General features: G+C 37.2%; 1 protein-coding gene across 3 annotated transcripts; it reads left to right on the plus strand.

The window, feature by feature from the left end:
• Nucleotides 1-986: 986 nt before the first annotated feature.
• LOC113499068 (trifunctional purine biosynthetic protein adenosine-3) lies at nt 987-25282 on the plus strand. 3 transcript variants are annotated; one of them, XM_026879406.1, is made up of 24 exons: nt 987-1385; nt 4149-4396; nt 5915-6095; nt 6999-7212; nt 11589-11719; nt 12337-12460; nt 13074-13296; nt 14871-15087; nt 15486-15684; nt 16006-16213; nt 16623-16870; nt 17214-17363; nt 17778-17946; nt 18460-18544; nt 18936-19200; nt 19558-19673; nt 19901-20036; nt 20426-20604; nt 21048-21158; nt 21483-21626; nt 21969-22130; nt 22752-22885; nt 23475-23598; nt 24023-25282. In XM_026879406.1, exons 1-24 carry the CDS (start codon nt 1215-1217, stop codon nt 24206-24208), a joined length of 4125 nt encoding a protein of 1374 aa, XP_026735207.1. In that variant the 5' UTR covers nt 987-1214; the 3' UTR covers nt 24209-25282. The 3 variants fall into 3 exon arrangements, with proteins under 3 accessions (XP_026735207.1, XP_026735208.1, XP_026735209.1); XM_026879407.1 differs by having other exon boundaries at nt 18954-19200; XM_026879408.1 differs by lacking the exons at nt 14871-15087; nt 15486-15684; nt 16006-16213; ... (12 more) ...; nt 23475-23598; nt 24023-25282 and adding an exon at nt 13920-14071 and having other exon boundaries at nt 995-1385.
• The last annotated feature ends 12 nt before the right edge of the window (nt 25283-25294 follow it).

The following is a 25294-nucleotide window of genomic DNA, read 5'->3' on the forward strand; positions in this document are numbered from 1 at the left end:
GGCAATATTTTTAATTTATTACTAAAAACTCACTGTTACGATTACGAAGTCTCCGCAATATGGTTCTGTAAAAGTAACTAGCCAATTTTAGAAACCTACACTTCGTTCAATGCTGCATTGATACAACCTAGTTTAGCCCATAATTCTATGAATAATAATCATAAAAATAATCGCTGTAATTGAATAAAATGAAAATTGTACAAGGCTGCTAAATGAAAATACAATTTTGTGTACCTACGCAGTACGATAAACAAAATTGGTAATATGTGGAAAGAAAAGGTAGATATCTTGTCACATTAAATACTTATATTTCTTACACAAACCTTTTGTGCCTTTTATTTTAAAATAATGATGAAATTTTATCAAGTAATACAGAAAAGTTTGACCTCTGTCGTTTTGCACTTGCTTGAATTGAGTAAGATATTGATAAATCGAATGCGATACAAGTGTAAAATAGAGTTGCGATAATAGCTATCGATAGGGTTTTCAAGAATAGGACAGTTTTCTATTTTTGTAAAATCATAATTTGTGAAGGTAGCAAAACATATTCTAATTCTATATAATAAGATATTCATTTCAATAGAATCGTTCGAGTACTGTTCTTTGCATTCTTTGCATCTAAATGTAAGTCATATTGAGTATTGAGTAAGTTAAACATAAGTGCAAGGTCTCGGCACAACAAAAAAATATTGTAATGGACTGAAATCAACCACAAAAACCGTTTCGAAACATCAATCTCTTGAAAATAGATCGTCCCTCCTCTCGAAATTTTTATTAGCAAACATGCTGGTTAAGTAGTGGGCAGTAAATTCGATCTAGTAAATCTATAACTACTCTAGCATTCGAGTAATCATCGTCGCTTCGAAAATATTTAACGTTTCCCATATAACACAGCAACTTCAAGCGTAAGTATTCTTATCACGATGTCGTTTATCGATGTTTTTACTGCTCCAGCACTACTCGCTGCATCACAACTAAACGTAACGTCAACAACGTCAATCATTTAAAAGTTTGCGCGTGTCGGAGTCGGAGGGGTCTTAATATTAATTAAATGTTATTTGTTAATTAAACTCATTTGCGTCTTAGGCTATGATAGTTAACTATCATCGGCTTTATCTATAAGTATTATAAACTACCTAAAATTTTCTTTATTGAGTTTAATTGTTAGTTTCGACACGTGACATTAAGGCTAAGTTTTTATAGTAAACAACGTAATGTCTGGTGGTAAAGTTTTGGTGATCGGCGGCGGCGGGCGGGAGCATGCGCTGTGCTGGAAGCTGGCGGACTCGCCGTTTGTGCAACAAGTTTACTGTGCGCCGGGCAGTGTCGGCATCGCGACCACGAAGAAGGTTGAGTGCGTCGAGCTCGATATCAAAGACTATCCGGTAAGTTTCTTATTAGAAAGTATAGTATCCTTTTGGACGCACTAAATACATATACATATATTTTTATTAAATTATAAATAACTATTCAACTGGGTTTGTAACGATGAATTTATTGATACCAGTCATCTACAGGCATTTCGGCCCAAGTCTGGAAAACTATACGAAAGGTTGCAAAAACTCTATACCTGTAGCAATAGGAATTAGCGTCTTGCTTAATTCCATTCAGAGTACAGAAAGGAATTTGGAGCCATGAAGGTGTGTTTTTCAGTTCAGAATATATTTTTAGAATATGAAAATATGTTAACAGTTTTTTTGGTACATTTTTATTATTCTTTAAATTTGTTTTCTAAGGTGGGTACTACATAGTTGTGGGAAATCATGTGTATTTGATTGAGAACTAGGAAATTAAACTTGTTCATTGTTCATATAGATTTTAATTTTTAAATTAACGAATAAAGGTCAATGTAATTTACAACACATGCCAAGAAGATATCAAACAATTAGAACATACAATTATAACATAAATGTTGAATTTATTTATTCAAGATGTAATAAGACCTTTAGATGTTATCATTATCATCAGCCTTGAGTAATGAGACTGCTGGGCATAGGCCTCCCTTTATTTATGCCATACTCCTCTATCTTTCAATATATCATATCCCAATAACTTATTTTAATAAGATAACAAATATTAGTTTACAATAAATTATGTAAGTAGAAAGATAAGTTTTTCTTTCTTTCTTTTCTTTTTATTTATTTAACACAATAGTACTTATATATAGTGGAATCAAATAGTTATAATGAAGTATGTAGCAGATTGTTAGGGACTCTTGAATTATTAAATGGTAAAATAAACTTGCTTTTAAAGGCCCACTGATGGGCGCAGACCAATCCAATCTTCCAATATGGGAAAGAATTGTGTAGTTTTTAAAATTAGGCGTGAAATCCTTAAAAAAGTTTTACCTAAGCAAAATTCCATTCAAACTGACTCATTATAATGGGTAAGGTCTATAAACTCTTGACTAATTTGTATTTTTTTTACACTTAAAAGTAATTAAATAAATTTTCTCCTAGAATAATGTATGTTCAATATTCCAGAGTGATTTTAAATTTAATTTGATATTATACCCACACTTTCACTGCTAAGTCATATTTATTTAACAAGTTAAAGTTCTTATCTTATCATGAACCCCAACTTATGGAGCATTTACACTTGGCAACTTAGTAACACAAAAGTTTAAATTTGATGTTCCCTAACCTTCTCAAGCTATCTAGTCTTACAGATACTGTGTCGATGACCTTAGATTACTGTCACACGTACAAAATGTGCTTATAATTATAATTTATCGGGCTTTAGCGTGCTTAGCAACAGGGTATCGGTCGGGTAGCTACTGAGATAAAAATCCCTGGGACTTATTGAAGGTGTTGTGATAAATTGATAGTTACTAAACATTGGAGATTATTGAACTTCGTTTTTGATATTGAAGTTTAATGATCTTTTTGTTAGTCCTTTGAGTAATTTTATTTTATGAATATCTTAGGCCTTTGTCCAGTAGCAAGGTGATCCATAGACTATAAAAAAATATCTGTATCTTATGGATTTTGAGAAATTATTTTCTATATTGAAGTTTGACTATACTTTTTAAATTGTGATTAGTATATGTGCCATTAATATGGAACTCAGTTTACCCTTCTTAATTGCAATTGCAACCGTTAGGACCTATTTAGATTTATTATTATTTTCGTAAAAAGGGTACGATTATTTTTAAGTTTATGCGACCAGTATTGTGCTATAGCACTTGCATTATCATTAGCGAGTCGTAGGTCTTGTAACCTGCAAGTGTGCGGGAACTTTGTATGAAGGATTGCAATGCATTGCCATGCACCGACACCAAAACGCGAATGACGTACGGCGGTTTAGTTTAGATAGTAAGTTTCTGGCACCACCCGGTCCCTCACGCGGGGGACCTCATTTCAATGAGGATTCCCCCGCATTACCAAAGAGAAAAGGTTTGCAACCACTTGCGCAAGTGTAACAGTGTTGTTCCTTGACGCCGATCTCGCACTGGAAAGGCTGTCTAAGAGGCACTCAACTGACTGAGGTTAATGGTTCATATAAATAAAGAGACAAAGACTGGGGTCCTAATTACGCATTTACGATACACAAGCATACCTTGCGGACAAATAACAAATGTTTATAGATTTAAATAGACGCTCGTGTTCGCGATAACCCCACCGAGCCATTCGTATCGTGAAGTTCAGTACTTGGCCGGGGCAAGTTCATTTGTCAATCGAAATAAGCTAAGAAAACATGGCGTAATACATGTAACTGGCTGGGGTGAGCAGATCGATATGCAACTCTGTAATTAGTAATATCACTTTTTATAATTTTTATGAGTGATTTTCATCGTCATATATAATAAGTGGTTGCTCTGACTGGTTCATCTAAGCAAAAATATGTTGAAACAAAGACAGAAGATGCGCATAAATTCTAAAATAAAACTTTAATTATGTTATAGGGACTACTTCCTATATCTTGAGTTCAATCTTCTATGAAAACAATAAAAAAATATGAGCAGCTTATTAAGGTTAACGGTATACTAAACTGTACCCTAAATTATCCTAAAAGTCGAGATTGCTATGCCATTAGGATAATTCTAAAAAAGCTCAGAAGATCCTTTTTTTATTATTATTACTTATTCTTGCATAGACTTCCGATAAAATGCAAATGACTTCATTTCTAAATCTAGATATCTTTCACAGGCAATCGCAAAATGGTGCAAAGAGAACGAAATAGAATTCGTAGTGGTTGGCCCAGAAGACCCACTAGCCAATGGCATTGTGGACGCCCTCACTCCACTAGGCATCAAATGCTTCGGGCCCACGAAAGCCGGAGCCGAGATCGAAGCCAACAAGGACTGGTCGAAAACCTTCATGAACAAATATCAGATCCCGACAGCGAGACACAAGTCGTTCACTGACGCTGCTGCTGCCAAGGAGTTTATTAATACGTAAGATTGTTTGTAACATCTTTTAATCCCCGATGCAAATGACTTGAGACGTTCATTTGAGACATGCTTTACTTTCTGCGACGTTCACATTTTTTGCCACTTCTAATTCCGTTTGATAAGTCGAAGTTTGTCAATAGGGTATTTAACAAACCAAAAAAAACCGTCAGACGACAGATTTCCAAAAAAATATTGGATACGTATTTTGCTTAAATTAAATTTCTATTTGGGCAGAGTCCTGTACCTGTGGGACATTTAGGCTGGTAATATAATGCACGGGATCTCATCTTAATTTATCATTATTACTGCTGGAAGAATATTAAAAGACATGTTCATGAACTCATGAATATATACCAATCAACAGGCCCTAGCAACTTTGACTTAAATAAATGAGTTAAAAGGTCTATGTTTTGTCTATAGAGCAGTTTCGGTCTGATCTTATCATGTACTCTCCGCGAAAGTCACGTAACCTCGCCTATCATCTGATTTATGCTGATTTACGCAGCACCAGCCAGGCCCTCCTTCAAATTCTCGATTACATTTGTTTACTATTATAAAGACTTTCGATAAATATAATTATCGTTTTCCTTACGTAATTGTGATTATATACAGTTAACCTGTGACTATCGATGTGGATTTGGGACAAAGAGTAGATTGTTGACTTAATTACTTTATGGAAAATGACGATCTATTTTGAAGGTACGCTAACTATATTCCGCCCTATTAAATTCTATATATTATCTATACTTCTATACTAATATATAAAGCTGAAGAGTTTGTTTGTTTGTTTGAACGCGCTAATCTCAGGAATTACTGGTCCAAATTGAAAATTCTTTTTGTGTTGAATAGACCATTCATCGAGGGAGGCTATAGGTTATAAACTATCACGCTGCGACTGATAGGAGCTAAGATATAATGGAAAGTGTGAAAAATACCGGGCAGGTATACCTAAATCATAACTTATATCTTCTACCCACGGGGACGAAGTCGCGGGCAACAGCTAGTCAGAATATAATTCCTCATTTTTTTTTACGCGTAACAGTAATATAAAATTGTATGTGAACATAAATCAACTTTATTTTCTACTCTATTGACTTAAACCATCAAAATGCCACGCATATTTTCCTTACAAGAATTAGATGTTTAAATGCAAACCTTTTAGGGCCTACTCTGATAACCTTATAGGTACTCGAGTTTCTTATCTGCGATTCTCTACTTCGTTCAGTAATCTCGATTTCGTCCGATTCTCAATAAAACGTAATATGTCAAAGTCACAAGGATGACCATAAATTGTAAACAAAACAAAAATAACGCCTCAATCTGATAACGATCCGTTTAACACGCGTAAATCGAAATATAACTGACCCTTAAAATACAATACGCGCTAAGCTAAATACTAAAAGTAGGAAGAAAAATGGGGAAAATTAAAGAAAAACATTGCGATACAATCTTCACGTAGCTGCGAAGAAAACTCACCTTGATACTACAAACGTCGACTGATAATCTTAATTTTTTTTCCAGCGCCTCCTACCCGGCTCTTGTGGTCAAGGCTTCAGGTCTGGCCGCCGGCAAGGGTGTGGTGGTAGCAGCTAACAAAGAAGAAGCTTGCAAAGCTGTTGACGACATCCTGACCGACTCCAAATACGGTTCTGCTGGCTCCACTGTTGTTATTGAGGAGTTGCTGGAGGGAGATGAGGTTTCGGTGAGTTACACTTTTTCTGCTATATACATACTTAAAAGTTTTAATTGGGTTTACTTTGGTTTCGTTTTAACTTTGTAACTTATTTGCTGCTTTGTGAGATTGGGGTCCACTAGCAAAACAGCTCTTGATTTTTAGACAAGAATATCTTTTGGGGACTTCATCAGATACGATTTTTGGCATAATACAAAAGTATGTACAACAAAAATAATAATGAAAAATTATGGTGTTTAAAATTATTGTTGTTTTTTCCTCATAAACAAGTACCCCACACATTCTTAAGATATCACAATGGACACCAACATGTGATAACAGGGGTCAGTTAAACACATTTTTTGGCATATCCGATAACGGAATGATTTAAGTGGCCGTTATAATTAGTATTGGGAATATGAAAAAAACACAGTTGTTTGTCGTGAATTTAAAGGTCACGGATGATATTTGAGCGTATTACACGATTTGGTTTTGTTTTTAATGTTTTGTTATGTAATCACACTAATATTAACTCGTCTGCCTTATCTAACGGTGGGGTCGAACACGTGAAAACTCTTTCAAATGTCTCGAGTTAAAAAAAAAACTATTTCCGTTGTTCGCCTATTTTTTGCAAATCATGTGACAATGATACTAAGCATTACTACATTTGAGGATAATATACCGTAGCATGCAGGACATCAAAATTAGGTTAAGTATAGTTCTTGTTCTGTTCTCAACCATACCCTTAATGTCTAATACATCATACTATTTCTATTTCAAAATGAATTTTCATACTTTCAACATTTTCCAGTTATAAATATGTACCCTAATACTTCTTAGAACTGCATAACTACCTTCTCTAAATATTCCTTATTCTATATCTGCTCTGCGGTTTTCCAATATGTACAGACATTAATATCTTCCCCTTTCCAGATCCTAGCCTTCACCGATGGCGAGACAGTGTCCGTGATGCCCCCCGCACAGGACCACAAGCGCGTGGGCGATGGCGACACGGGACCCAACACGGGGGGCATGGGGGCCTACTGTCCCTGTCCCCTCATCACGCCGGACCAGCTGCTGGACGTGAAAGACCAGGTCCTACAGCGGGCTGTTGATGGACTGAAGGCTGAGGGCATCAAATATGTTGGTGAGTAAATGATTAGATGTGTCGTTTTGTTTTAAGATTTATAAGCGTTTTTTTCGGGTAAAAGTGGAGTGTGATACGAATTGTATTCAAGCCTAAAATCAAGACTATGACTAGGCTATTACTGTTAGTGCTAAGTAGAGGCACATCTAAACAACGATAATTTTAATAACCAAATTATCTCCCAGGTCAAATAAATAAAAACTCCTTTAATAATGTAGTTGTCCCAAGAATTTAGTTTCTTATATTTCTCTTCAGCTTATCATGCCTCCGCTACACGAATAAACACCGTACGTAAACTTCTAGAAATGGATAAATAGAGTATCTGTCTAATTTATCTGCGTGTATATCCAATGGAAACGGGTTCGTACCGCCTGTGTTCACTTAAATATGCACTCTGCCATCTTTAGCCGTTATCTGTATTTTATAAACTATGTCGATTCATATCGAGCGATTAAGTATCGCTTTTATTCAGTGTCTAGTGTTAAAAGTTATCTTCTTTATCAATGTGTTTTATTGTCGCTGAGCAGGCTGCACGCACTTGATCGATCCATCTCGGGAACCGGTTTCGTCAAACCTCTTTGTATCACACTAATCGGTTTCGAATTACTCTAGAGATGATCAAAACACCTAAATTTCGTTTAAGAATTCGCTTTAATAATATGATAGCTGCTAAACGATCGCTACTGAGACAACGCTGCCAATAATTTCCTTTTAATATCATCACTTACAGCTAAATTATAATAAGTCCACCCAAGTACAATAGAGTCTTGCAAGGTTCTGGCATGTATAATTTGCCTCAGAGCCTATTAGTGTAAAAATATTTTTTTCTTTCTAGTACCTAAGTCCAAAATAGGTGCTTAAAAAAACGCGAGATTAAAGAATTAGTGACATTAAGTGCGCGATTCTAAAACGTTATTCCAATTTAGAAGAACTGGTTAGAGTAACAATTGCATTTGGGGGATCTACCAACACAACTTAGACCAAGACTATTACTTTTGTTCAAATGAGGCGCCGCTCGCTTCTACGCCATGTAGAGCGGCGTCTTTTGCCAACTCCTCTCTTCAAAAACTAAAAAAAAAAGCAAATTTAAGAAATGGCATGGCTCTAAGCTTATCCCTTCTGACAATAAACTTCAAAGCGGTATGACAATCGACTAACACGAATGTTATTGAAGATGGCGCTGACGTCACCCTTATCGCGAATCGAATGAAAAATTCTTTAACACAAGAAATTCTATACATTATTATCGGAGTCGCGAATAACAAGTGGTCAACTGGAAAATTCCTATGTTTTAAATTAAAGTCATAGGTTATCCGTAAGGGCGGTAAACAAATTTGGAACTTAGTCCTCAAGGATAAGGTCTTACTTAGCAATACTTAAGATTAGGACTAGACTAAGGAGAACTTCATTTTTTATTAACATACAATGTTAATAAAAAATGAAGTTACTTAAACAGCAATTGAAAATTGTTTGAGTTTGCTAAACTGCAAGCTATCGAATTAATTTAATTAGAATTGCAGATTTGAGCTCATTTTGCTGTTAAACATAGACTAAGGTTGTTGATTTACAGATAACTTATTAATAAAAACATTATTTTCCTTTAAGTGACGATCAATCGAGATGAACCTTGAAAATTCTCATCGTTTTACACTAAAAGAATCTTAACTACTTCGCTGTCTCGCCAATATACACAATAGTTAAACAATAGAAATGTGTCACATATGACTAACGTGACAGGGAAATAGGTGAACAAATAATTCATAAAGGATTTTCGGACAGCATTATTTAAAATCCATTTTTGGGAAATATCCATCTTATTTTTAGTCTTTTAATGATACGCTTACAGTTAAATAATCTCGGTCATTTCCTACTTACTAAGCTCTATCTAACGATATGATATAATGTAGCATTGGCTCCGGAAACTGGGACTTGCATCATCGCGGGAACGTCTTAACAAAGGTCATTAGATAATATTGTTATAACACAAACGTTTATTGTAAGACTAAACGATGTACGATATTTGTTATTTACTTAATCATTCGGACTAATATTGTAATTGTTACACTTTTACTGCAGAACTGCTGAGCCGATTTTGATCAAACTTGGTACTAAGTTAGATATCTATGACAAAAACCAAAAGTCTGAGAGAGTTTTGATTTCACTGTGATTCGCGATATTTACGCAGATGTGATAACGGACAAAAGCGAAAATAATTAATAGTCACTAATTGCACAAACAGCAGCAATTCAAAAATTTAAACTCCATTTTACATATTCCTAGATTAGTAAACGACGATACAACTATAAAGAGATTTCGTAACTACAAAGAGATTTGTCATTACAATAGAAATACATCGTCTGTGAACATTTGAACTGTCTAAACGAACATACTTTCTAAACGAACCATGGTTCATGAGATACGTCTTGGTGACGGACGCTCAGCAATAGGGTTCCGTCTTTACCCTTTGGCTAATAAACCCTAATAATATATGTTACAATTAAAACAATAATTCATAACATTAACCAATAGCGCTCCATGTATCTCAAATGATGTCAACGTTCAATGCCAACATTGTTTATAAAACGAATCCTAATCTAAGCTTCTTTAAAGTAGTAGATTTATGTCATATTGATCGTCCGTTAAGGATATGAAATAAAACTACATTTAGAGAAAGTCTTAGCTACAGGAACGTCCACTTACATAGTCAATTCTACTTTTGGGAATAAAAGTCTATAGCTCTCCTCTAGAAAGTCTGGTCTATGCAAAAATGAAGTAGCCTTCACAGCTATCAGCTGATCTTTTTTTTTGGATTACTATGCGCTGATAACTATAACGATATTTTTTTTTAACTAGCCCACTGTGTCCCACTGCTGGGCAAAGGCCTCCCCCAAATCTTTCCACGATTCTCTATCCTGGGCCTCATGGAACCAGCCCGTGCGGTAAACGTTAAGCTCGTCTCGCCACCGCTTCCTAGGCCTCCCACGGCGACGCCGTCCATCTGCTGGCTCTCATAGTGTGGTGACTTTGACGATAACGATGATAAAATAAAATGAACTCCAATCTCTTCTGTCCTCATAGTAAGATCGTAGTCTTAGTTAATAGAGAACATCTTATCAATGGACAGCAACGAAATTTCATAAGCAACAACTGTTCAAAACTAAGGACGTTTACGTCACGCTTCAAACCAACCGTGGCATTACGTATGTCAATGGCATTTGACCCGTTATTGTTTATGACAAGCACCGACGCAGAATCATCAATAGATAAACACGATCATCTAAATTAACAACAATGTTACTCGATTATACACCCAATCTCTAACAAGATAAGGCCCCTTTTTATTTGTTCTACAATCGAATAGCAATTGTTTTTTAGTATTGCGTTTGTTTGTTTGCCTCTTTTGCAGTTGCCAAGGCATTCCGTTATAGATAAATATATTGTAATTTAATTTTTAATTCAATATACCTATACAAATGACGTTATACATGGTGTTACATCATGACTGACTTGTTTTTAACGTTATGTTATAGGTCAGACAGAAAATAAAGATAATATTAATTATTTTTCTTATTAGTCAAAACATTATTTTGGTCTAAGTTATTTTGACTATTTGTTTCACGCGCCGACTGAGTGGTTTCGCAGCTTAAGTCATAAGGTCATCCCCGCTGGGGGACCAATATTCGTTGGTGATAAAAATGACAGAAAAATGATAAACGCAACGCACGTTCCGGCCATTTATTGATCTTCCGAAAATCTTCGGAATGAAATAAGTCTAAGAAGGATGTGCGTAAAACTTCTTTTAGTCCTGGTTTCCTAGTTCCTTTAATCTTAAAAATGTCGCACGCATTAATATAATGTAGCATGTGAGAACACTTCAGCTGTATTGGAGATAAAGGAAAAATAGGTAATTAAGTGTCATGGTTTTGAACGTAATTTTTTATTAGAGTCAACATAGCTCAAATAAACCCAACAATGTATCTACTTAAAGTGTTTTTTTGCTGACCACTGGTGAAAATACCATACCAAAATAATTTTCAGACCATATTATGCGTCATGACTGATAGAAGACGCTTCTAGTCGCTCAGTAGACGGATTTATTGTCAGGCATCAGCATTGTTGAAAGGCTCCCTAAAAACCAAAACACTAAAACATGAACCCATTTACCCCTTGAAGCCCATAGGAACGACTAACGATCTACGAACTGACTCAAATTTTCAAAAATAAGCAACGCTATAGTTTTTCAGTGAAAAAATATCAAGGAATAAAGACGATTAATGCTCTCATAATAGTCATAATACAGCATACAGCTGTAACCAAAGGCTACGCAAGGCTACATTTTTTTATATTTTTCTGACAATACCTTTCTATCTTTCAAGGTGTGCTGTACGCCGGCATGATGGTGACCAAGTCTGGTCCCATGACGCTGGAGTTCAACTGTCGCTTCGGAGACCCTGAGACACAGGTGCTCATGACACTGCTCGAGACAGACCTCTACAAAGTTATTAAGGTAAGACACACTCTTCATAATAATGAAAAGTTAAGGTATAGTTATACTAATAATGAAAACTAAAAAAAATGACTTCTTATAATTAAGACCTGCTAAAATTCTTGTTGTGGCAAATATTAAATAAGCTTTGTGTCTCGTATTTTCTCCTTTTACAAGAGATTGTTTATTCTGTTTTGCTATATCCTTTTGGCAAGTTGAAACGCTACATTGGGAAGTCTTATGTTCAGCGGTGGACCTCGATAGGCTGCGGCTGAGTTGATTGATTATTCATCCTTTATTCTATTATATTTATAAACAAACTAGTTGACCTGGTGACCTTCGTTCTGTCGTGCTGATTTGTGAATCTAAACAATACAGGACGCCTTCCAAATACACATTATAAAATAGCCTTCATTTAAATCGATTTAGCCGTATAGGTCAAGTTTAGTCACATATACACGCACAGGAGAATTATTTACATAAAGGAAGAAAGAAATTAAGATTCTCATTTCACCAAAAAGCCAGGCCACAGTGTGCCTAACGCTGGTTTTCAACTGACCTATATAAAGTTAAGGTTAATAAACTGTCTGTTAAATCTTTGATTCGTTAATAAAACTCATCTTTTTCTTTTATTCTAGGCTTGCGTAGAGGGCACACTTAAACAATTACAAGTGACCTGGAACACAAAACTGTCATCTGTCGGCGTCGTGATCGCTTCAAAGGGATACCCGGAGACCTACACCAAGGGATGCGTTATCAGTGGTACGTATTGATTAGATTACTTTAGATGTATGTAGTTCTGTACAAAAAGGAATAATATATTAAGACTAAATGGTACATAGGTAATGTGATGGAAGATGTAGAGGTTTAACCCGTGTTTATTATATAGATAAAGTTATAGCACGTGTGTTTAGTTCCGTGTCATGACGTATGTGTATTTACCTATGTTTGTGCTGCTACGTATTACGCGTTAAATCCCGATGACGTTTTTGTTATGTTTTTATTTGTGTGTCTTCATAAGTATGTTGTGTGGGCTTCCCACACAACATACTTATGCAAAACTGTTTGGAACGTTGTGTTTGTAATATTTTTTGGTTTTCGACTAGTTACTATAATGGACTATAACGACTGCACGGATAGTCGAATGATTGAACTGACCACGTTAAACTCACTGAGCGCCACGTGTCGCGTTTTCGATCCTCGTATGTAGCAGGTATTTGTTTGATTCGCAAAAACTCGGTCCTGGTCCAAGTGTCTTTATACATGTGCCTTCAATGTTCGTTTCAACCCTCTGCAACATAAGGATTAAATTCTTTAGTGCAGGAGTTGTTTTGTGCGGGAGTTGTTTTTATGTATCATGGTTGTACACGTGCAGGGCTGACGCAAGTGTCGTCCCTGCCGGGCACGGAGGTGTTCTACAGCGGCGTGTCGCGCGGCGCCAACGGCTCGCTGGTGTCGGCGGGCGGGCGCGTGCTGCTGGCGTGCGCCCGCGCGGGCTCGCTGCGCGCCGCCGCCGCCGCCGCCACGGCCGCCGCCGCGCTCGTGGACTTCCCCGGCGCGCACTACCGCAAGGACATCGCGCACAGGGCCTTCACCAAGTACGTAATTACATACGGTTTTGTCTTGACGGTCATGAAATGTGTTCAATTCCCACTCCTAGACCTTTTGTTTAGGTCAAAGTGTGTTTTTGAATTTGATTTGAAATAAACATATTTTTTAATATACATTATCAACTAAGCTAATTGAAATTCCTATGGAAACACCCTTCACGTTAATTGTTACAATACGCCATTTTTGATGCCTCCATGCACGAAAATACCGTAAGGTTCATGTCGCAAAAAAATAAAAAATCATAATCCATTCCTTTACTACCCTCGGCTAAATATAAAAAAAAGAAAGTTTTTAATCCATATATATGACGACGGAAGAAAACTATAATTTGCCGTAAGTAACATCATGACTAACATTTTTATAGTGACTATCGTAAGATGAAACATTATTAAATGATGTACTCACGCGTATTTATCGGAGTAGCCCGACTCGCGATCCCGCCGCGTCTCCGGATCCTCCTGTTGGTCTCCGGTTGGGTCCGAAACTAGTCGGGCTACCCCGATAAATACGCGTTAGTAAACTGTTACATCATTTAATAACCCTGACTAACATCATAATTGCACTCTTTCAATACAATATACAGACATTCAAAATATATATTTTGTTTCAGCATGTAAACAACCATGAACGGGTTATATCATTATTCGGGAACATTCCTAATTATTGCATTTATCTTAGCATTCGTTAAGGAAAGTGGTAAGAGTCGCTTCGAACAATCATTTTGTATTTTGTTTTTGGAAATAAACGTTTTGTTTTCATTTGTTTGTTTGTTTTTGTTTTCTCATTGTTCTCATAAACATTTCGATTGTTTTCATAATTTGTAGGCACATTTGATTATAGTATCACCTGAAAACGTCTGTAACTGTTACACAGATAAAAAATAATATGCTATTAATGTGCATGCTACATAGCCGTGGAAAAATATCTTTTAATTTATTTAGCTATGCAGATTTAAAAAAATCTGACGTTTTTTATAAATGAAGCATGTTCTAGTTTTGCAAAAAAATAATCATTACAAGATTGAGAATCACCTTTTTCAAGTAGTAAAAAATATAAAAAACACCCTGAAAACAGATTTAAATTTCTATTTTGACCAAAAATGTATAAATAAGAGTTGAAACGCTGTAATGAGTTATGCATGCTCAATATATTCAGCTTTGCTCATGCATTTGATATTTAATTTCTCACACATTGTACCTCACTATATTTTGGCAAAGCATGTGTTACTTCATTAAGCAAGCCTATAATTATTTAGTTTTATAGCTTTAAGTATTGCTGTGTGTACATAAAAATGCACTAAGATAGTCATGTGTGATGAACTTTATATAAGCATGTGGTTGTATAATGGTAAACATAAAATATAGAACAGTAGCCCAATTTACATTGGCATAACGATCATTACGCATTTATAAGGTATAAATAGTGCTCGGTTAACAAAATTGTGTCCCAAGAGGGTGTAACGTGGCTACAGAAAATAAGCCTAGTTCAGTACACTAGATAGCACCAATTAGCAAAAACGACCTTATACCTAACGAAATAAATCTCGAACTTGTCTACTCAGAATCAATGGGCTGTCATACCTGCAAAGCGGCGTGGATATCGACGCGGCCGCGACGCTGGTCCGTCAGATCGAGCCCATAGCAACAGCCACGCACCGGCGCGGCGTGTTGGGCAGGCTCGGCTGCTACAGCGGACTGTTCCAACTATCCGCCATGGACCCCAGTCTCAAGGACCCCGTGTTGGTGCAGGGGACTGATGGTGTTGGTACTAAGCTTAAGGTGAGAATTTTTAGTGTGGATTGGTGTTGAATGAGGGTTGGAGATAGGTGGCGCTGTTTGAAAAATGCAATGTAAAGAAAAAAAAACATTCTATTTTTTTATGATAAGATAAGTATTATTTTTAACAACATATTGATTAGGTTATTTTTACTTATACAGCGTGACGATCCAATGGTGACATTAATGATGTTACCATTGTAGCGCCACGCTGTATATTATTTTCATATTTTTGCCTGTGTTGGTATCATCGACTAAGCGGTACAAAATTTGCCGATCAGTTATTTATATTATCTTAAAATATAGCGTCGCGTGGTCATACTCTCAAAGCGAATATTTTTAATTATTCCAAAAACATACTAGCAAAATTAGACAAAAAAAAAACATTATTTTTGTTACAGATAGCAGAAATAATGCAGAAATACGACACGTTAGGCCAGGATCTCGTGGCTATGTGCGTGAACGACATCCTGTGCGCGGGCGCGGAGCCGTTCGCCTTCCTGGACTACATGGCGTGCGGCCGCCTGCAGGTGGACGTCGCCACCACCATCGTCAAGGGGATCGCGGACGCCTGCGTGCTGTCCGGCTGTGCTTTGTTAGGTAGGGATATGAGAAAAGAGTAGGAGTATATGAGTTTGGTAAATGTTTACCTGTCGTAAAGGATTGATTTCCATTATGTTGTGAAGGTGAAGGAATAGTGTAGGAGAAGTTTTGGTTGTGACTTTATTTGTAAACTACCCGAACTACAGAAAACTATTGTTTTTTCTATTTCTATGAGAATTCCCAGAAAGGTTCTCCCAAATATCTTAATTGTTACAACGTTTTCTATCGCTACAATTATGTTCTCAATCAATTGCACCGTAGAAAGCCAAATTAAAACAGTTTGAAATACGAATTAACATTTTCATTCTCTGTCCATAGGTGGTGAAACAGCCGAAATGCCTTCAATGTACGAGATAGGCAAATACGACCTGGCGGGCTTCGCCGTGGGCGTGGTGGACAACCTGAAGCAGTTGCCGCGCTCCAAGGAGATCAGGGCGGGCGATGTGGTGCTGGCGCTGCCGTCTACTGGAGTACACAGCAACGGGTACAGCCTGGTGCAGAAGATCATGATGGAGACTGGACATAGGTACGCTATTTGTTACTTTTGTAAATAATCCTTAGGGGGAGAGGGGTCAAATAGCCGTAGAATGAGTAGACGATGAAGACGCGATCGCCGTTTTCAAACAAAAAGAGAACAGAAGAGTTGGTGCATGGGTGACATGCAAACAATTCCGTTGTTCCGACACTAAAGCCTGCCCTTATAGCATGAGTGCCTAGGACCTGGATAGCCATTGTACCTATACGCTTTGTAACTAATGTCACTCAAGTCATTATATGGTGTACAGTAAAGAATGTTATATTTTATTATTTTCTTAAGTTTAAGTCTTAAATGACTTTTGACTGCTTCAAAAATGTCTATATTAAACGAAACTATACGAAATTTAGCTACAGAATACATTTAAACAATGACAGTATCTTATCCACTCACCCTACAGATACAATGAGCCAGCCGCCTTCAGCACCACAAACAAGTCTTACGGCGAGGAGTTCCTGGTCCCCACCGGTATCTACGTGCGCGACCTACTCCCGGCCATCAAGAAGGACCTCATCAAAGGCCTGGCGCATATCACCGGCGGAGGCCTGCTCGAGAACATCCCCAGGATCCTGCCGCCAGGGATCAGAGTGAAGCTCGATGCTACTAAGTTCAATATTAAACCGGTTTTCGGATGGTTGCAAGCTAAAGGTTAGTCTTTTCTAGTACCTTATTTAGACTAGATGACCAAATATAGACTACGGTAAATTTATTAATATTTTTTTAATTTATGTAATCTTAATTTTCTTAATCTATTTATATTTTAGTTGGCGAGTTCTCCAACTCCTTGACGTTTTTTAAATATTTTTTAATATTAGTTAGATATTTTACACATTTTCCATTTTTTTTTTGCATTTGATCTATATTCTAAGTAATCGCTTAGTTCGCTTTCGGTTAGAAAATAAGTTCAAGTTTTTCTCATATTAAATCCAACTATTATCCCAACATTCCATTTTAAACCTTACGCCTATAAACATAAAGCTTATTTACTCAGGCATGGTCTCCGACTTCGAAATGCTGCGTACATTCAACTGCGGTGTCGGCATGGTGGTCATCGTGGACCCCGTCTGCGCTAAGGAGCTGTTGGCGACAGTAGAAGGAGAGATCGCTATTGTTGGAACTGTCGAGAATATTGGCAAGGAAGGTGTGTATATGAATATTAAATCGTTTAGTTTGTAATAGTGTAGATAATGTAGTATGGTACAGGGCTACTTACTTCAGACATGTGAGGTCTATAACCTCGTTTGTAGTGAAAAGGTTTTTAACCCTTAATTTTAACACGGACTCAAAAAAAGGGGTTAAGTTTGACGTGTCTGGCTGTAGGCCTCATAGCTCCTGAACGGATTAAGTTTATTTTGCATTAAAGGTGAATTATGGGCTTGTGTTAAAAGTAGTGGGGGGCGAAATTTTTTACCGCCGGGGCTTTTCATATTTGATGATATATCGAAGTTTCATTCAGTTTACTAGTGAAGAGCGTGGACACAGGTTACTCAAGCTGTCAGAGAAACATGGCTAAGACAAAAAAACAAGGTATCTAACCTACATATTTATTAAACAGGTGGTCACCAAGTCGTAGTAGACAACTTCAAGGAAGCGATGCACCCACTAACATCGCCGTACGTGACCGGCGACCGCGGCTTCCCGCAGAAGTCCCTCTCTTACAAGGACAGTGGAGTCGACATTGAGGCTGGAGACTCTTTGGTTTCCCTCATCAAGCCCTTGGCAAGGTATGTTTATATTTTAAATCGATTTAAAAAAGGCGGTTTTAAGTTTGATTGTATGTATGTATGTATGTTTGTACGCGATTATCTCGCGTTTGGTTGAAGCAATTTGGATGCGGTTTTGAAAGAAAAAGTATTTGTTATATTCAGGAGGTTTTAGTGCTTTAACCGACTCGAACAATGAGGTTCTGAGTTTTACCTGTACTTATGTATGTATGAAAGGTTGTAGTTATTTTTAGACAAAGAGTTATATTGTTATTATGTCATTGTTATTTGTTCAATGATGAGCTTTGCCCCTGACACCGAATAGACATTGAAATCAACTACAAACAAAACCTGCTAGAATAATAATAATAATATGCAAATATGTTGCAAAAGCGGAATGAAGATGCGTGATGAATTTTTGCCATGCCTAACTTATATCTTCAGAGCACTCGGACGGAATTGTTCGTAAAACCAATTTTATATAAACTTAATTGTATAGTAACACTACCACTTTCTTTTTTTCAATTATGACAGGTCTACGTCTCGCAAGGGAGTACTCGGCGGACTGGGCGGGTTTGGCGGCTGCTTCCAGTTGAAGGCCGTAGAAGAAGAGTACAAGGTATGTTTACCGAGCCCATAGCAAGATTTTACATTAGTATGTTTATTGTCATTAAAAAAAATCTACTAACATTAAAAATATTAAGTATTTTTTACTTAAACAGAATGAGGTAAAATTATGATCAATTCTTATTTGAAATATGGATTTTGTATCTAAAACCTTTTTATTATTGGATCTTATCGAACTTATAAATTTATTGTAAAACGTAAAAATAGCATGAAAAGACCTTATCCAACCTAACACATTTTAAATGCAAAACCCGTTTCACTATTTTTCAATATGACAAAATCCAAAACCAGTTTTTAAATCCACTTAAACAATACAAAAACTCACTCTGAACAACTAACCTAACATTAAATTCACGACCGCGTCCTCTGGAACCTTCTGCTAGACTGGTTCAATGATGCAGGACCCGGTCCTGGTCCTGGCTGCTGACGGCGTGGGCACCAAGCTGAAGATAGCGCAGAAGATCAACCAGCACAGTACCATCGGTATCGACCTGGTGGCCATGTGTGTCAACGATATCCTGTGCAACGGGGCCGCGCCGCTCACCTTCCTCGACTACTTCGCGTGCGGCGCGTTGGATGTCAACGTGGCCAGGAATGTCGTGTCTGGTGTAGCTGAAGGTTGCAGGCAAGCGTCGGCGGCTTTGATTGGTGTGTATTTTGGCCTTTTTTTTTGCTATCGAGCCCACTATGTCCCATTGCTAAGCGAACGCCTATCCGAAATCCTTCCATGATCTTTACCAATGCGTTAAGTATATTCAGCATCATCTGTGTTTCTCCAGTTATGCGTTTAGATTATAACAGTATAAAAATTAAGTAAGAACCTGAATGACGTAACTCTCGTGATCAACTTCAAGTTTCTCGTCTAAATATGAAAAAAAAATCTTCAATATTAATAAAAAAAGGGCAGATCTTTCAAATCAAATTTGATTTTTCGACCAAAATTAATAACGTGTAAGTCTACACTGTACATGAACAATATCCTAACATTCTCTATTTGTTATTTAGGTGGTGAGACAGCGGAGATGCCGGGCATGTACGAGCCCGGAGTGTACGACATCGCCGGCTTCGCGCTCGGAGTGGTCGAGCGCTCACACATACTGCCCAAGATCAATGACATCGTGGTATGTGTACCTGCAATACTATTATAGTTATGTAATAAAGTAAATAGCTCTTTGATTCGCAGATGGCACTTTAAACTGATCTAGGTATTATATACAACAAAAACTCTTACAGGAACCATTAATGATAAAACTGACAATCTCATACATAATTTGATTATCGAAAAAGTAACTACATAATAAGAAAGTTTTCGAGTATTTACAATTAAAAACAAATATTCTGTACGCAGGTTGGTGACATAATCGTTGGTCTTCCATCCAACGGCGTGCACAGCAACGGCTTCAGTCTTATCCACAAACTAATGAAGAAGTCGGGACTCACGCTCAATGACAAAGCACCTTTCAGCAAAGAGGGATTGACCTTAGGTAAGTTCATATTATTAACGACTTGATGACAATGAGATAATGGAAAGTGATTATTTATTCGAATATGACAGTATATAAATATAACAGTACCCTTGTACATCATTTATATTTATGTATGTTACTTTTAAGAACTCTTGTGTGTGTACATAAATTATTAAATAAATAAAGATAAATAAATAAAGCTAATTGTTTTTTTTATGTCTGTATTGACGGGACTATGTATTCAGTGAACATAAAACAATATTAATATTACAAAAGGTTAAAGTTTGTGAGGTTGTAGGGGGTAATTTCTGAATGTACAAAACTGATATAAGAAACTATTACACTACTAAGAGACTTTATTTGTGAATGTTATGGGTTAGATTCAAGTAAAAATGCTTGTATGACAGGTGAGGAGCTAATCAAGCCTACGCGCATCTACGTGCGTAGCGTGCTCCCAGCGCTGCGTAGCGGGCGCGTGAAGGCCGTAGCGCACATCACGGGCGGCGGGCTACGCGACAACATCCCGCGCGTCATCCCCGACGCCGTCCGGGCTCGGCTCAACGCGCACTGGTGGCATGTGCACCCGGTAAGATTGTATACATACATTACGTACTTATAAACAGATGGCCCATACAATGTTATCATTAGTTTATACTCTAATAACTGTATTTAGAATACGCATTAAAAGTACAGTCGTTTATGCAAGTATGTACACATATTCGAAGATATGTCATTAAAGTCTAGTGTTAGTAGACACAGCAAGAAGAATTATAAGTAAAATTACTCGTTATAAAGATTCTCGACCAAGTGTTGGGTGTGAGAAAGAATTGCATCTCATTTTTTTTAAAGTTACTATCACGAGACTGATTCATTATTAAATGATGCAACGGTTTACTCATGATGATTTCATAAAAGAAATTGAATTTTTTTCAAGCAAGACTGCTAATTATATTAATTATACACATACATAATAAATATTTTGTAAAATGTTAGTAAACGAAAATACTAATACTATTTATTTTTGGTCAGGTATTCTCATGGATCGCGGACGCCGGCTCAGTACAAGACGACGAAATGTTGCGCACCTTCAACTGCGGTATCGGCATGGTGCTGGTCGTGTCACCCGAAGACCAGGCACATGTAAGTCACCATTTATAATAATAATACAAGTGTTTTTTACCACATAAAAATATTTTACCATTGCTGTTTCCCACATCCGACGTAAGCTAAAATTAAATTTAAGATTCGACAATACTGTGCAAGTCCAGTACAAAATAATCGTTTTGATTAACAAATTCAAAGCATTGTCAGGTCAGTAACGCACAACAACCTTAGTCATCTTTCAGAACTGGTAATAACTTGGGATTATTTAAATTAAGTTAGGTACAGTAGGCGGCGTTTGTTTTCAAAATATACTGTTTTACTGTCAGTTGCACAAATTAACCCAATGAATGTTTTCCTTAGGTAATGAACGTGACCCGAGCGTTCGGCGCGATGGTGATCGGTTCCATACAAGCGCGGCCTCCCGGCGGCGCTCGCGTCGTCGTCGACAACTTCGCTTCAGCCATGGACTTTACAAGGCGGATGCCGCTGCTGCCTAAGAAAAAGGTAACATAGACTGAAAAGTTCTCGTTATAAATGTAATCGTACATTAATACAAACAGAATTTTGTTTATATTGTAATGTACGTCCCACTCAGTGATTGAGATGGAGTTTGTGGGTTCGATAAATACCCAGGGCAATTTGTTGTTTGGTGAGCACGATCATTTGTCCTGAGTTCGTATTTAGAAATGTATAATTATGTTTACAAACTTATTGTACTCATAATACAAATTTTACTTAGTTTGGATATAAGTAATGGATTTTATATCATTACAGCTTTGGATATTATATTAGCATCGAATTCAAGGACAAATTGTTTGACATAAATATTACTTTACTTTGCTGTAGGTGGCAGTGCTAGTGTCGGGCAACGGCAGCAACCTGCAGGCCCTGATGGACACGACGCGCGAGGCGGCGCAGTGCATGTGCGCGGACGTGTCGCTCGTGGTCTCCAACAAGAGGGACGCCTACGCGCTGCAGCGGGCCGAGAAGGCGGGCGTGCCTACACTGGTCAATACAAGCATTATGTTTTATACTACCTCCGACCCATGGAATTTCTCGTGGAATAAAGGCCGAAATGTCGATGCAAAGTGTCAACATTGGTCTAGCTGTTAAAACAAAAAGTGTAACGAACATCCATTATACAAATTAGGATTTGTTCATAGAAAAAGATACAACTCTTATAGACCAGAAGAAAAAAGCTGGTGTGCTTAAATTGAAAATTATTTCCTAGCACCTTACTTGTTAAGGGCCTGGAGTCTCTAAGCCTGTCGTAATAAAGTCAGAGTCAGTCACCAGTGACCAATCAACACTAGATTTTCCATTGTCTTCGCTACTTCTGCTTTTATACATTACTAGCTTTTCACCCGCGGCTTCGCCCGCGTGGAGGTCGGTTATATCGCGTTTCCAAGAGAACTCTTCAAAAGTCCGGGATAAAAACTATCCTATGTTCTTTCTTAAGGTCAACTCTATCTCTGTACCTAATTTCATTAAAATCAGTTCAGTAGTTTAGTCGTGAAAGCGTAACAGACAGACAGAGTTACTTTCGCATTTATAATATTAGTAGGGATTATGCAGCGGACCAGCCGGCCATTCAAAATGACGTCTATTGAAAACATAATTTGTTTGCAGGTGTTCAACCATAAAGACTACGCTTCCCGGGAAGAGTTTGACCGAGCCGTCTCCGAGGCGTTAGAAGCACATAAAATAGACATCGTCTGTTTGGCTGGCTACATGAGGATCCTGTCCAGCGAGTTCGTCAAAAAGTTAGTATTGGGACGAGAAAAAAGAATGTGCTACTACTAAATATTAATAAACTAGCTGTTGCCCGCGACTTCGTCCCCGTGGGTAGAAGATATAATTTATGATTTATACCTGCCTTGTTTTTTTTTCACATTTTCCATTGTATCTTCGCTCCAATTAGTCGCAGCGTGATGGTTTATAGCCTAAAGCCTTCCTCGATGAATGGTCTATTCACACAAAAATATTTTTTCAATTTGGACCAGTAGTTTCTGAGATTAGCGCGTTCAAACAAACAAACAATCAAACAAACAAACCCTTCAGCTTTATATATTAGTATAGAAGTATAGATAAAATGTATATCTTGAAATATTTACGTAGGCTTATGAGCTGTTTAGTACTTATAACACAGACTTTGCTTAGTTTAAGATTTGATAATATACTACAGTAATTGCCTTGAGGAACGACCTTGATTGCTCAGTACACAAAACACTGGTTTTCGTATTATATAAATTTTTGTAAAAAAAAAGTCGTACTCACATTTGGTAATTTTTTAATGGATTGGTATAAATTGTTAGTAGCAATATTATAATGTAACCCGTGTCCTCCTACCAGATGGCACGGGCGGCTGCTGAACATCCACCCGTCGCTGTTGCCGCGCCACCCGGGCCTGCACGCGCAGCAGCAGTGTCTAGACGCCGGCGATCGTGAGAGCGGCTGTACTGTGCACTTCGTTGATGTGAGTTGTATATGTATATGTCAATAGTACTAAGATATTTTGTCATGAGGTTAAAAATCTAGCCTATGGGGTCCCGGCCCCGTCCTCGCCTTTGCCAAAACCTCGGGCTTTATTAAATCTGAGCGCGGCCCTGAAAGAGTAACTGGAGAAGCAGGTGAACTATTTTATGGCGTCTGTCATAAGACGAGACACTATAATGGACGAATTGGAGCTGTTCATCAATTAACTCGGTAGCTTAGTTGGTAAAGCGATTGGTGCGTTTAGCCAAGCGTGGACAGTTTCTGGCTGAGCTTCAAACTCTTAGCTCCGCTTTCTGCGTTCTTAAAATATAAAAGTGTCTATTTGTCTCTCTGACCAAAGTTCTTGTTAACTACTAAGCAAAAAAATTTCAGCACATATTTAAAAACTCAATTACTTATTCTAGGAGGGCATGGACACCGGACCAATTATCCTACAAGAGCGTGTGCCAGTTCTACAGAAAGACACAGTGGAGACCCTGACAGAGCGCATCCATGAGGCGGAACACCGCGCCTTCCCGCGCGCGCTGCGGCTCGTGGCCACCGGCAGGGTGCGGCTCAACCATCAGGGGACCCTCATGTGGTACTCTTAGGAGACCAGTACGAATTACATCTTAGATGTATTACTTCATTTGTTATAACTTAGAACAAAGCTGATGGTAGTTGTAACCTTCAGTTATGAGGATCAAAAAGTCTAGTGACTGGTGTAACTGAAAAACCAATGTATGTGATTGCAAAGCATTTGCGTGAATTTAAACTTTTTCAACATTGTTTTCTAAGCTCATTTTGTGATTTTTTGTATTTTACCTTCTTGGTAAAATACGTTACGGACAACCCTCGTTAAAACGAGAGGCACAAGGACAATTCTAAAAGTTACACCATATTTCATTACTGAACAACAATGATTATGTTATTACAAATGGAGTAAGTTTAAAAAGATATACCTTCTATGATTTCCACTAATAGACTTGATTTTTAATGTTTTAGTGAACTATCACTAATACTTATAGGGACCAATATTATTAAGTATGTAGATCTACGTACATATGTTGAACATTTGTAAAATTTATTCGAATAAAGCAGCTCTCGAATATATATTAAGTGAAATTCACAAAAACGAAGTGTAGTTTCTGTCTTTCTTTTTCTTTCTCATTATGAAATCCTAAGGATAGAATGAGATGGATAATAAACTATGTTTTTGGTTGTTTAAACAAAAATTATGATTGTTATTCAAAGAAAAATGTTTACAAAATTATCATCTGCCATTCAAACAGATGAAAAATCAGTCTCTTGTTTGATATTAAATTTGTATATAAGAATAACGTTATCACATTAGTTGTTAAGCATATTATATATTGTTGTGTTAGTCACTGTTATTGTAACAAATGTATTCAAAGTTTAAAAAGTATATACAGTCATTTAAAATTTTACAACTGCATGAATTAAGTACACACGATTTACAATCCTATTTTTATGTCGACAAGTGCTAATATAGTATGATTAGCCAGACAGCAAGATGACTAAGCTGTTTTGAATCGACACACATTCCTAAAATCGAGCATTTGTTAGTATATTACTATAAACTCTTAAGGAATAAAATAAATGCCATTTACTATGTAAGTATGTTAAGTTTTATAGTGTGTTTGAAATAAACTATTTTGTAAATACTCCAAGTGTCT

This window comes from Trichoplusia ni, chromosome 11 (assembly GCF_003590095.1).
Source record: "Trichoplusia ni isolate ovarian cell line Hi5 chromosome 11, tn1, whole genome shotgun sequence".
Classification (NCBI taxonomy): domain Eukaryota; kingdom Metazoa; phylum Arthropoda; class Insecta; order Lepidoptera; family Noctuidae; genus Trichoplusia; species Trichoplusia ni.